This window comes from Penaeus japonicus, unplaced genomic scaffold (genome assembly GCF_977035675.1).
Source record: "Penaeus japonicus unplaced genomic scaffold, GWHDUDI00000001_assembly GWHDUDI00000019, whole genome shotgun sequence".
Classification (NCBI taxonomy): domain Eukaryota; kingdom Metazoa; phylum Arthropoda; class Malacostraca; order Decapoda; family Penaeidae; genus Penaeus; species Penaeus japonicus.
Genome location: NW_028234421.1, coordinates 8199239 through 8214238, shown reverse-complemented (window position 1 = coordinate 8214238; position 15000 = coordinate 8199239). Strand labels below are relative to the sequence as shown.

At 37.7% G+C, this 15000-nt stretch overlaps 1 protein-coding gene across 4 annotated transcripts in view; it reads right to left on the bottom strand.

Annotated features, from left to right (window-relative positions):
* LOC122247294 (T-box transcription factor bifid) overlaps window positions 1-15000 on the bottom strand; it is a 204996-nt gene that overhangs the window by 136214 nt on the left and 53782 nt on the right. For 2 of the 4 annotated variants that reach the window (XM_043006446.2, XM_043006445.2), the window contains exons 2-4: window positions 9928-10041; window positions 9411-9524; window positions 6473-6626 (exon numbers count right to left, since the gene is read on the bottom strand). In XM_043006446.2, the coding sequence (XP_042862380.1) occupies window positions 6473-6626; window positions 9411-9524; window positions 9928-10041 (382 nt within the window). The remainder of the gene's footprint in view (window positions 1-6472; window positions 6627-9410; window positions 9525-9927; window positions 10042-15000) is intronic. The other 2 variants (XM_043006448.2, XM_043006447.2) reach the window with 2 other exon arrangements.

Below are 15000 nucleotides of genomic sequence, written 5' to 3'. Positions count from 1 at the left end.
GGAAGCGCTCGGGGCTAAGCGACACCTCTTAGAAAAGGGGAGGGAAAAAAAGAAGAAGGACAGAAGTAAATGATGAAGAAAAAAATGATGATGATGAAGGTGAAGGCGACAATGAAGATGAAAAAAAAAATAATAATATAAAAATAAATAGCAAAAGGAAGAAAAAAAAAATAAAGAAGAAAAACTCGAAGCACTTTAGAAAAAAAGAAACAACAACAACAAGAGGAAACGCCACAGGCAAAGACAAACAAAAGCAAAAAAAAACGACACATTTACTACCGCGCGCAAGTCATACTGTCATAATTCATAAGCGCGTAAATGTATTTGTTCTTCTCTTGGCCACAAATACCTCGATTAATTTTCACACATCCGCTTTTGAAGTGCTTGCAAATGCCTTCAAAGTGATCTTGCTATTTATTCACATTATTCTCTCTGTCTTTCTCTCTTTCTCTCTCTCTCTCTCTCTCTCTCTCTTCTCTTTCTCTCTCTCTTCTCTCTCTTTCTTTCTTTCTTTCTTTCTTTCTCTTTCTCTTTCTCTCTCGTTCTCTCTCTCTGTCTGTCTTTTTTCTCTCTCTCTGTCTGTCTTCTCTCTCTCTCTCTCTCTCTCTCTCTCTCTCTCTCTCTCTCTCTCTCTCTCTCTCTCTCTCTCTCTCTCTCTCTCTCTCTCTCTCTCTCTTCTTTAATCCACGCTCTTGTCTACACCTTGTTGCGGAAACGGATGTGAATGATTGAAGAGGATGGGAAAAAAGAAAAAGAGGAAGACGAAATTGGCGAGGAGGAATGAGAGGAGGAGGAAGAGGAGGACGAGGAAAAAGCGGTGGAGGAAGTAAAGGTGAAGGATGGGGAGGAAGAAGAGAAGGGCGGGAGGAGTGAGGGCGAGGGGGAGGAGGAAGAGGAGAAGGAGGAAGGAAAAAAGTGATAAAGAAGAGAAAGAAAGAAAGAAAAAGAGCGAGATAGAATGCGAGATAAAAAAAATAATAATAAAAATAAAAATAAATCAAGAAAATGAACCAAAAACAATACAAATAGTAAACAGAAGAGAGAGATAAAAAAAAGAAAAAAAAGAAGCAGAAAAAAAGAAAAAAAGAGAAAAACAACCTCCGTGGCTGCAAATCGGGCGCCAAACCAGCCGTCAGTCCAAAACAAACAAAGCTCGACCCAGCGATGTTTCACACTAGCACTTCACTCGCGCCGAACGAAAGGCAGAGAGGCGCGCATCCCGTAGCCTCTCGTTGCGTTTTCTTGCACGGAATGTCGACGCTTCAATCCGATTCGTTGTCGCTGTAACCCATATATACCGCTGGACGGTCAAGAGTTCTGCTGATGGTATTCTATTCGGGTACTTGGAGGATTGGTTGGTGCTAGGATTTGATATTGTTTTTGTTTTTTTCTTTCTTTCTCTCATTCTTCCTATATCTTTGTTTATGTCTCTTTATTTGTCTCGGTTTCTCTGTCTGTCTCTCTCTATCAATCTATCTATCTCTCGGTTTCTCTGTCTCTCTCTCTCTATCAATCTATCTATCTCTCGGTTTCTCTGTCTGTCTCTCTCTATCAATCTATCTATCTCTCGGTTTCTCTGTTTCTCTCTCTCTCTCTATCTATCTAGCTATCTCTTTCTCTCTCTCTATCTATCTATCTCTCGCATGTAGGTTAGAGTCCTGCCCACCGCCCAACTTGACATAACCCCCGATACGGAAGGCTTCTTTCTGCTGCTGCACTACGACCGACCGACACACTCCCTCCCGACCGATCGCCCTCGCTCGCTTTCGTCCTCTTTTCCCACAATGCTTCGTCGTCCGAGCGCGCGGTGGATTTCGATTCGGGGGAAGCAATCGGATCAGCGCCGCGGGTGAATCAGCGCCGACTTCATTACGCTGTCACGACCCGGCATATCCCGATAGATTATGAGGCTCGGTGTTCGGTTTGTATGCCTGGCGTCGGGGTATGCTTGGGGAGGGGAGGGGGGGGTACTCATGTGGGGGACTGGGGCATATTTTTAGAGGATTGGGGTATGATCGTGGAGAACCTATACTTATAGGTAACTGGGATTAGTTTATATTGGGGATTGGGATATACTCGTGGGGACTAGGGTATGCTTATTGGGGATTGGTATGCAGAGCGTGTCTTCTCGCGCGGAAGTGCATTTTCGCGTGCGTGTGCGTGCGTGTATGCGTGCAAAGAGGGTAGGAGGGAGCGGGAGGAAGTGGCTACGTTCCTACGTATATATATATATATATATATATATATATATATATATATATATATATATATATATATATATATATATATATGTGTGTGTGTGTGTGTGTGTGTGTGTGTGTGTGTGTGTGTGTGTGTGTGTGTGCGTGAGCACGCACGCATGTGTATGCTCATGTATAAGTGCGTGTATATGTGTGTAAAAGGAGACTGGGCGATCCCGTGCAACACACTTTGCAAGTCTATGAGCGCCCATACGTCATCGAGGCAAAGAGAATTATTGCAGTGGTGTTTGTGGGCGGTCAGGGACAAGCCGGGCCCGACATGCAACGCTGAGTTTGATAGATTTAATGCCGTATGAAATATCTAATGCTGCATGTTTGCTCGGCCGAAAAGACTCTCACGTCCACCAGAACTTTTCCCCTTTTCGCCGAGAGAGGGGAAGGATTCGCGCTGAACAAAATGCAAGGGAAATAACGAAAGGAAGAACAGGGGAAAACACAGGAATAGAACGCTAGACCTGTTCACTATAGACATGACGAAGGAAGACAGTGAAAAGCTCTTTTTTGTGGTGAGAAATGTGATGAGTTTATGTCAGCGTGGTGGTGATGATTCTCGGGAAGGTTGTGACACTGTGGTGGTGATAGAGATGATTATGGTGATTAGGGTAATGCTAAATGATGGTGATAGTTTGAGCATGGCAATTGCAATGATGCAGATGGTGATTATGATGATATATGTTATTTCGAAGGCTTGTCACGCTGAATAATCGTGACATTGTTAATACTGTCGACGTTTATATTATCGATTTTCACATTTATTATATTTGAATTATTATCCTTAGCATTCCTGCCTTTTCAATCCTCTCTTTCTTTCTCTCTCTCTCTCTCTCTCTCTCTCTCTCTCTCTCTAAATGTATATACATATATATATATATATATATATATATATATATATATATATAAATATAAATATATTATATATATAAATATAAATATATATATATATATATATATATATATATATATATATATATCCCTTTCTCTCTATATATCTCTCTTTCTCTATCCCTCTCTTTACCCCTATCTTTATCCTTCTCTTTATCCCTCTCCTTCTCCCTCTCCTTCTCTAAACTTTTCTTCATTTTCCTCATTTTCTCTCATTCTCCTTTACCGTCCTCTTCCAGCAGATTACCTCACAGCCTTTCTCTTCAGACTCTCTGATCCCACTCCCCTCTTCCTCCTCATCGCCACTTATCTCCTCTGCTCTCCTCCCCTTTGCCTCTCTTCCTCCTCTTCCTCCTCCTCCTCCTCCTTCTGTTCATCGATACACAAATCAGCATGTTCGTCTGCATTACCGTCTTTTCCTCACGTGCGGTTGCTCTGTCGCTCTCTTATTTTCTCTTTCTCTCTTTATTTTCTTCTCTTTCTCTCTATATTTGTTTATATTCTGTCTCTGTCTTTCTTTTCTTTATAATGTCTTTCTCTCTCTCTCTCTCTCTCTCTCTCTCTCTCTCTCTCTCTCTCTCTCTCTCTCTCTCTCTCTCTCTATCGATTTATCTCTTCCTTTCTCTCTCTCTCTCTCTCTTTCATTCTTCTCCCCCTCACAATATATCTCTCTATCTCTTCTCTAACACACCCCTCATCCCTTTCCGCCCACTCTCACTCATGTTGTCTCTTTCTCTCATCTTCTCTCACTCTCTCTCTTTCATCTCCCTTTCTCACTGTGTCTCATCACCCTCTCCTCTCTCTCTCTCTCTCTCTCTCATCTCCCACCCTCCCAACATCCTCATCTCTTCATCCAGCATCTCCATCTCTGGGCCCAGCCTCTCCCATCACCCCGAGAATCACTCAGTTCCTCCGATTGTCCGAGTCGGTTAACAAGCACAACTAATTTGCATATTAACTATGGAACCACCTCGTTAAAAGCCCACCCCTGTGCAACGACCTCATGCAACCGGCAGAATTATTGTCCATTAAGAATTGTTATTGTCATCTATTGTTGCTGATTGATCTATCTACCTATTTGATTTTGGACGAGGCTCCGAGATGATACACACAGTCATTAAGGGTTTATGTGTTCGCTGTAAAGGGGTTCCAGAGGTTATCTGATCCAGCCATTAGCGGGAGTTTGGAGTCCGCATTCTTAGACGCCGCTCGAGCGCCCGGCTTCGTGAAACGGGATTGGTCCGCGATTTCCCTTTTCCTGGCCGCGGATTGGCCGTTCCGGTTTGTTTTCGTTTCTTCTTTTTTTCTTTTTTTGGGTGAGTTTGTAGTTGTTTGTTTGTTTGTTACTATAGTAAAATATGTATGTATAAACATATACAAATATATATATATATACATATATATATATATATATAATATATGTATACATACATATATATATATATATATATATATATGTATACATACATATATGTATGTATATGTATATGTATATATATATATATACATATATATAATACAAGTGATACATTGCTTTTATAAGATCGTTATGATGCAAAGTGTTATGTAAAACTTATATACATACATACATATGTATATATATATATATATATAATGTATATATATGTATATATGTATATATATAAATATATATATAAATATATATACATATATTAAACTCTAGAATGTCAGCATCATTTCCAATAAATAAATCAAAACAAGAACATCCGGGAATCGAACCTCAAACAAACTCCGCTGGCTAATTAAATAAAAAGTCCTCGCTCTTAAATTTCAAGACAATGAGGCAATCGATCACACGGGCGAGCATAAGGTAATTCAACATTCAACACCCCCCCCCCTCCCCCAACCCCCAACCCCCATGCTCCTTCCCCTTCCCCCTCCCCCATCACCCACCCCATATACCCCCCCCCCCATGCCCTTTCCAGAACGCCCCATCACTATTCATCCATAAAAAAAAAAAAAAAATAAAAAAATAAAAATGCAAAAACATATATGCTAACACACATCTCAACATCAATTCCATTATAAGCCACAAAGCACAGGTTGTGAAGGAATCATTACACGAAATTAAGTATTCATCTCCTGAGAAGGCAAGATGTACGCCCGCGCAGGACCCATGTACGGACAAGCAACGCACAACAGAAAACGAGAGAGACACGAACCACCACAATAGAAAACGAAGTGTGGGTACCCGACTCAACACGCAGTGCCGTCGCGCATGCGTGGTTCACCTCTACCGTGGTGCAAATTAATTACTGTGTTTACGGGTGGGTCGTGGGGGTGGGTGGAGGGGGTGGGTGGGGGTTTGGGGGTGGGGGGGGTGAGGTTGGATTTTGGTTGGGGTTACTGTGTCTTGTACTATTTTTTTTGTTGGTGGTATTTAGGGGAGGGGTGGGGGTGTATGGAACTATTTTGTGTTTGTGTGGACTATCTGGCAGGACTCAATGTTTGTGTGTTATATTTCTGTCTAGTAAAAAAAAAATAATAATATTTATCGCTTGTATATTATTTCCAAGGGAACTACCAATTTTTGCATTTCTTTCCTTCTAAGCTCTGTTTTTTTAGTATCACTGTTGACTGACTTTGCTGTGCATACTGTCCACTGGTTGCTTTGCATTGACAAATGAGGCAGTTTAATGGAAACTCAGTGGGATGGATTGCAAGACCGTGAGTGTATTTATCTCATATTTTTGTTATCACTATATATATATATTTGTTTTGCCTATGATAGGGAATGTGTCGAGAAGCATATAAATGAATGAATACATACATACACACATTTATATACATACATATATTTAAATATACATACATCTATAAATATTATATACTATATACATATGTATATATACATACATATATATATATATACATATATATATGTATATATATGTATTTATATATATATGTATATATATATGTATATATATGTATTTATATATATATGTATATATATATATATATATATATATATGCGTGTGAGTACGTGATCATGTGCCTGAGTGCTTGTATCAATAGCAAAGTATAGGATCCCCTACATATATGCTCCATTCACCCCGTGAACCTGTTTATTGATATACCTTAAGCTTCAAAACTTGCAAAACCATTTCTTCCCGTTGCCCCTTCCCCACTCCTAACAACACGGGCACACACACAAAAATGAAAACACCCCCATACCAACCTAAACACCACACACCCCTTCCCCCCAAAAAACACACACATAAACACAAACAAACAAAAAAACAATTTAAAAAATGAGACACAAAAAAAGAAGAAAAAAAAAAAAAACACTAAGAAACCATACTTACAAAGCCGTGTTTGTCGGAGATGTTATTCGTGAGTTTTAACTTGTGGAAGGACACCACTTTCTGCATCCACTGCTCGCCCGTTGCAGGACTATCCGGGTGGATATACATCCGTTTGGGCATCTCGGGGTCGGCTTTGCCAGCAACCATCCACCTGCTATGAGGAAAAGGGGGTCGAGTATGAGTGGATTGCATGAGGGAAGAAAAATGAAAGAAAAAAAAAAAAACAGAACAAAACTATATTGAATATTTTGTATATTGGCATTTTTTTTTTTTCTGGGATGTGAGTATGTCATATTCATTTGTAGTATTGGATATGATTTTTTTTTTCTTTTCAAAATGAATATAGGTTTATTTCAACAACAACGAATCAAAGCGAAAATGATAAAATCAAGAAGAAAAAAATAATAGTCCAGCAAATTGAAAATAATATGAAAATATAGTTTTATATAACTGGTTCTATTACTCGGACGAATTTAACAACTTCCTGTTATCAAATTCTTAACTTTTATGAATGATTTCATCAAGGAAGCTCCTTTGTCATGAAATATACAGCATGAATTAAGCATAACTATTGAAAAAAGGTCCTAGCATAAATATTGTTAAGCATGATATACATATATATACATTACAAATCCAAACGTGCAATCAACATTTCAATATTTCAATACATCCGTCGTCCCTATAGCTCCTTTATATCTTTATATCCATATCTATTTATCTATCTTGAAAATACTCCATAGGTGTAAGTACAGTGCGTGGAAATTACGTATAGTTAACTGATCTAATTTATTCCACGTACTGTTTTATTGTGGAATTATAACCAGCCACTAAAACTTGACCAAAAATATATGTAAAGTAATCTAATATATCAAAGAACTGTATATTTTATTATCGATCAAAATCAGATGACTTTTGGCAGTATCTTGACGTTAAAGACATTAAACTGATAATTATATTCAATGAATATAAAGCTATATCGAGTGAAACAGGTGTTAATATGACAGCAAAAATACGCAAAAGGCACCACTTATCTTTTATATTTCTCATTATTTTGAGGCATATTCTTTACTTTATATCTTTTTTTTTCTTTTTTTTTGTGAAATTTGAATTACTATTATAAAAACAATAACTATCAATAATTCTTACTATCTTTATCATTATTCTGTTGCTATCATTCTCATCATTATCATTTTTTTAATCACCATTACCACCATTATCCTCAACATTAATATTATCATATTTCACATGTAGATTAAAGGTTGAAATCTTTACTTAGTATTGAATCATACTGCCAATAATCTATAAAATAATCATCTACATTAACTGAGTAGGTAATTGATAAATAATGCTAATAACAAGATTTTTGTTAATTCTTTTTTCCTAAGAAAACGACATTATTTTATCTATTGGAATGTTGATTGCTACATCGTATTATAAATCACGTACTTTCAAAAAAATCATTCATAATGCAACATTAATTAAATCATCTGTTAACTAGCATGACTATTAAACGGACTATTATACAGATAGTCTTTCATTCTTTTTTTTTTAACTTATAAAATAAAATGAAAGGAGAGGGAAAGAGAGAAAGAGATAGGCAGAGAATCTTCCAAAAAAGGGATATAACTTGCAACTAAAAAAAAAGAAAAAAAAGAAAAAAAAAGTGGGGGGGTGGAGGGAAGACTGTGTTAAGTTCTATAAGGCTACTTTGGGTAAACAACCTTGAATCCGGCACATGCAAGAAAAAAGAATTCGAATAAATACAATGCAGGAAATAAATGATAATGAGAATAAGGGGAAAGGGATGTAAATCATGCAATCAAAGTCTCTGGTAAGGTCAGGTCAGGTCAGTACTCCATTGACCAGTCTCGTGGCATAGCTTCTGTTGCATCATCATCATCATCATCATTATTCAATCATTTTATTATCATTATTTTTTTTTAAGACTTATTTCTTATATGACCGTGGAGGGTAAAATGGGTTTTTATCTTTTCATTCTTTTGAGAATTAAGTTAGGGTTGATGCAGGGGGTGGGGGTGGGGGTGGGGGTGGGGGGTAAGGGATGAGGCAAAAATACGGAGATGTGATTGGTGGGGGGGAGTAGGACTGCGGGCAAGGGGGGGGGGGTGAACGTAGTGTCATGACAGAGTTCTGTGAAGATTTAAGAAATATCATTACCATTCAGAGCATAAACTAATAATGAAAAATGATTTTTCTTTTCCATTTTGATCTCAAAACTTCCTTTGCAGGTAGAACAGTTTATCCTTATTTCATGATCATTAATTCTTGTCCTTTTTTTATTTTCTTATCAGTGTAGTAAAAACAGAACTCTCTCAAAACCCAAGGCAAGTCTCTCTCTATATTCGTCGCAGGTCGTTTCAACATAAGCTTTGATAATGTATTTAGTCCCCAGTAAGATGTTACATACTTTACAGACGTATCAACTTTTAATGGAATACAAAGGGCTGAATAATACAGGCACAGGAGGTTCTGTTATTGGCTCTGTGTACTGAAAGCGAGGGGGGAGTGGGAGGGGGCAAAGGGGTGGGGGATGGGGTGGGAGGGAAGTTCTAATACCAATCCTTGGGGTATATGTATAATAAAAAAAAAAAAAAGTTTGTGCTATGACTAAAGTTTGAGAATTCTAGAGAGACGTCTTTTTTTTTTTAATTCGAGGTTCTATATATATATATAGATATATTGTAAGGGGTCTTTACAGACCTTAATTTTCTGCATGTATGTACAAAATGAGCAAAGTCTCGAAATTCTTTGATGATATACACACAATCACTCTTCTATAAAGGGTTTCTATAGCGGAAGGGTCATATAGGTTGGCTTGTGTACTATATATATGTATATATGATATGAAGCCCTCCAATCAATTAAAACTGGGGTTTTCTATAATAGTGGATTAACCTGGGGTTGTCTATAACAATACCTGTTGTGAAATTTATAGCGGCAATCATCAGCTGACACGATGTCCATAAGTAAGATGTATTTTGCTTTTTTGTCAAGGCCAGAGACACGGACCTTGTAGGCAGGGAACATACGTCTGCAAGAATAATAACAGACTTTTGATAGAATACATGACAGATATGAAAACAAATATAGGGGTTACCAAAGCGGGGAAATAAAGACGACAAATAAAAATCGGCGGAGGCGAAAGAGGAAATCATCAGTCATCAGCGCCAAAAGTAAATAACAGAAAATAAATCAAAGAATAGACGGAAAGCTCAGCGGGAAACAAAAGAAAGTCGGGAAGCCGGAGATGCCACACCCAAGGAAGGCATAACCACAATAAATATATATAAAATAAAAAGAGATAGAGATAGATAGATAGATATAGAGAAAAAGAGAGAGTGAGAAAGAGAAACAGAAATTGGTCGTCTGGACAAACATAATAGTAGTTAAGAGAGAAGTGATTTGTGTGGCTGAAATTGGGTAGACTCGGATACCTGTTATGGAACTTATATCTACAGTCGTCTGCGGCAACGATGTCTAGTAGGAGGATGTACTTGGCTTTGGGGTCTAGCCCAGACACTCGAAACTTCATCTGAGGAAACATTTGCCTGAAAAAAACACGAAATGGTAATCATAACAGACATACATGGTAGGGAAAGTAAAGAACTACTGTGAGTGTATATAACCATGTGATTTCCAGCCTGTAACGAGTGAAATTGTAGTAGAAATTGTGCTGTCACAATCGCTTAAATAGGGGTCTTTCCATGAATTTAAAAATGGTCAATCATTACCATTTTAAAATTAATACAAAGTTCCATATAATCTAGAAAAAAGCAGCATAATTCTATATCCAAATCGAAGGAAGTTTAAGCCCATGAATATCTAAACAGTAAGTAAATACAGAACCCCCCCCCAACCCCCTCCTGGACCCTCAGAAGCCGCAGGGAAAACCACATAATTATAAACACTCCATCGCCTCTTTCATGGCACAACATCTAAGTATGTGAAGCCCCACATGTCTACACCAGCACACCACCGAGCAATATATATATATATATATATATATATATATATAAATATATATACATATATATATATATATATATATATATATATATATATATTAAAGAGGGTGACGAGGAAGAGAAAAAAGAGGAAGAAGAGCTTCTGGAGGATGAGGGGTAGGTTATGTATGGATCACCCCTCCAACCCCTCCTCTCTCTCTTTCTTCCTTCTAACCCTCCCTTTCCCCCCACCCCTCCCACTCCTTCCTCCCACCCCACCCCTTCCTCCCACCCCACCCCTTCCTCTTCCTCTACGCCCTCCCATCGACGAGTCCCCGCTACTCTTGGAAGCGTGCTCTTCGCCTCCTGCCTCCTGCCTCCTTCCTCCTCCTCCGCTTCTTCGCGAGGAGGGTTGAAAAATTAAGGATCCGCTAATGATTAAGGATCTTATCGGCCGGGATTTCCTCGATTTACTGGCTCGGCTCTTCACCGACTACACAGCTCTCGGGGGCGTCAACTCCAGTTTGAGGGCCAGAGTACACATCAGGCGTATAGCTTCTCCGCGTGCATTCTGTTTATCCATCATTATCAATAGCATACTGCAGTCTTGGTGGGTATATCGTCTATAATTAATCAGGATATATATCACGCTTGGGTAAAGAATACCTGGGATTTTTCGGGAGCACTGAGTTTTTTTGTTTTTTTTTTTCATTCCAGGAAGGAAATATGTAGAAAAAAATAAATACAATATCCAGCTTACAGTAACTGATGGAGAGGACTTTAAAGCAATAGATTTATGGATCCAATGTTGAATGTTCGTTAACTAACCTGTGAGAGAATTGAAATATATAGGACTAGTCTAGTGTCCCATTTAAAGGAATCTATACCATCTCTTTTCCTATACATATCAAGTATTAGTGTGCTGTGCATTCCTAAACCTCCACGTCATTCCCCTCGTTCTAGTCTCGTAGTTATCCTTTTCCCCTTCCTTTGAGTCATCCACGTAACATTTCCCCTTAACGCATCAGCCACGTCTTTCCCCTGTGCCCCTCCTCCCTCCTCCTCCCCCCCATAATGAGGGCACCGAAGGCCGTTCTTTCCAAAATGTTTCAGCGCGTCTATCACGTTCTATAATCTATCACGCTAAAGCATTCATCTCGTCTCGCTCTCTCTCTCTCTCTCTCTCTTTGCCTCGCCAGCGCCATCTCTTCTGCCGTCCATCCGTAACCTGCCTCACTCGCTTTTGCTCTCGCGCTTTCTCTCTCTCTCGTTCTTTCTCCCCTCTCTCACTCTCTCTCTTTCGCTTTCTCTCTCTCTCTCTCTCTCTCTCTCTCTCTCTCTCTCTCTCTTTCTTTCTCTCTCCCTCTCTCTCTCTCTATTTCTCTTTCTCTATTTTTCTTTCTCTTTTTCTCCCTCTCCCCTTCATTTCCCTCTTCCACTCCCTCCCCCTCTCCCTCCCCTTCCCTCTCCCTTTCCCTTCCCCTTCCCCTTCCCTCTCCCTTTCCCTTCCCCTCTCTCCCTCTCTCCCCTCCATCTCTCTCACGGAGATATTCAATGTTTATGTAAATTTCTGCCGACACTCAATACCATCTATCGGCCGTGCATCTGCGGGGGAAGATTGTGGCGCTCGCCTATGGGTCACTCGGGCTCGCTTTGTCTTTCCTTCCTCGTAAATCACTCGCTTTTTCCTCCCCCGTTCTTTGTCCTCGCCCGGTGCTAACGATAGCGTCTCGGGGCGATAGCAACTCTTGCCGCTATTGTCGAACCTTAGGCCCCGGCGTTGCAGGAATGGTTCGCGGGTCTTGCAAGCTTTCTTTCTCTCTCTCTTTCTCTCTCTTTTTTCGTTCTCTCTCTCTTTCTTTCTCTCTCTCTCTCTCTCTCTCTCTCTCTCTCTCTCTCTCTCTCTCTCTCTCTCTCTCTTTCTTTTCGTTCTCTCTCTCTCTTTCTTTCTTTCTCTTTCTCTTTCTCTCTCTCTCTATCTCTCTCTCTCTCTAGCTCTTTTTCAATTTCCCCTTATTTTATTGCTCCTAATCTTTTCTTTCTCCTAATTTTCTTTTTTTTTTCATATCCATTTTTCGAAACATAATTCGAATCGTCTTTTTTTTCAGCTATCTCCCTTTATCATGAAAATCTCATTCGCATAAATACTCTTATTTTTTTATCTCTCTCTTCCTTTTCACCATCACCTTCACCTCCTCTCCCTCGACAGTCTCACAACAGGACCCAAAATACCACCTAGCCACCTTCCAATCGCCTATTATACAGACTCCCTCCATTCATACCTGGTATCATAATTATGGGGTTCATACACACACACACACACACACACACAAAAAAAAAAAAAAAAAAAAAAAAAAAAAAAAAAAAAAAAAAAAAAGGAGAAAAAAAAGCTATTTCATCGACTCCTAACGGCGTTCTACCCATTCCCTTGGTACTCTTCTATCGCCTAGCCCCGCCCATCGAACACTCTGAAAAATTGTTCTTGGCCTTACCTAATTAAATCGGCAAAACAAACAAGGTTCCAAATAGGTGCGCCTAATAGGTTGGCTTATCTCTCGGTCCATCTAGGAGCTCTCGGGGATAAGGAAGGAAGGGAGTGTGTGTGTGTGTGTGTGTGTGTGTGTGTGTATGTGTGTGTGTGTGTGTGATAGGAGAGAGAAATAGGTAGTTTGTTATATATCACTATAGATGAAAATGGATACTTCACTGATATATTCGAGTAATTCTATTCGTAACTAAACATGACAATTTAACGCATATTCATCGACAATTATATATTTTTTCCTGATGTTGCAACGCACAAAACTTAATCCTGATATAGAAAACAACATATATATATGTATATATATATATATATATATATATATATATATATATAGACTAATAGTCAAAAGATTAAATAAATAAATGAATATAGAAAAGGCCACTAGAAAGTTCAAGTAAATATATAAATAAAGGTAATAAGAAAATAATAATTGTAATGGATGGATGTATAACAGGAACAAAATGAATTAATCAAACACGATCACCCAAAAGATATAAAATAAGATCAGGTAACAAATTACAAAAAAAAACAAAAAACATATAAAACTAAACACAAATAAACAACAACCCACAATACACAACACACACACACACGCACACACGCACGCGACTCACGCACACCCAAGAGGCATTGTCTCCCTGGCCACCAAACCACACTCGACTCACGGGGTTTTGGGAAGTCAGTCTGCCTAACAAATCAATTATGGTCGGTAATCTACCCGCGGGCAATTGACGGTGGCTGGGTTGGTTGTTGGAAATTGAGACAGATAAGTGGCACTTGAGAAATTACCGGGTTGATGGAGAGAGAGAGAGAAGAGAGGGAGAGAGGGAAGGAGGGAGTGAGGAAGGGAGGGAGGGAGAGAGAGAGATTGAGAGAAGAGGGAGGGAGGGAGGGAGAGAGAGAGAGAGAGAGAGAGAGAGAGAGAGAGAGAGAGAGAGAGAGAGAGAGAGAGAGAGAGAGAATAAAAGATTGACAAAATGTAATTATAAAAATAACTCTTAGGTAAAATACACTTCAACGACATTAAGGTTCAAGGTGATAAAAAGCCTTTATATTCCCACGTTATTAAATTTTAATGAAAATAAGAGTTTTAGAGATACAACATATTTTAAGGAAAATAAACGTTTTATTTTAGACTTGAGGCTTTTCCCTACCGAGTGTTTCTTGTCAGAACGCTGGTAATGGACTTGTTATATAATGATTCTAGGCCTATGCATACTGATTAGGTGAATCATCGATGACTTATTGACATATCGTGATGACGATGACAAGGATAATGATGATGATGATAACATGATAATGCAGAGGCACATGTACACATATTCATATATAAGTACTTTCATACAATATAATTAATAATAATATCTATCTCTAAATGCAAATAAAAAAAGGTCATGATAAAGTTATGAAGATCAGATAGCAAAATAAAATATAATTAGGAATAACATAAATAATACTAATAATGAAGTATGATTAGATGATTTTGATGATGATGATAATGATAATGATAATGGTTATAATAGTGAAAAAATAATAATGATAATAGTGATAGTAGTAACAATAATTGTAAAATAATAATAATAATGATAATAACAATAACAGTAATAATGACAATAATAATAATAATAATAATAATAATAATAATGATAATAATGACAATAAAAATAGTAATAATAATAATTATTATTATGATAATAATATCAATAATAATTATAATTATTATTATGATAATAATGTCAATAATAATATTAAGTACTAGAAATTATAAATATAATAATAATGAAATCAATAACAATAATAAAAAATAATAATGATAATAATAATAATAATAATAATAACAATAATAATTATTATGATGATAATGTCAATAATAATATCAAGTAGTACAAATGATAAATATAATGATAATGAAATCAATAACAATAATAAGAATTAATAATGATAATAATAATAATAATAATAATAATAATTAGAAGAAACCAAGAAAATAAAAGAGTAAAAGTAATCTTAATCACACT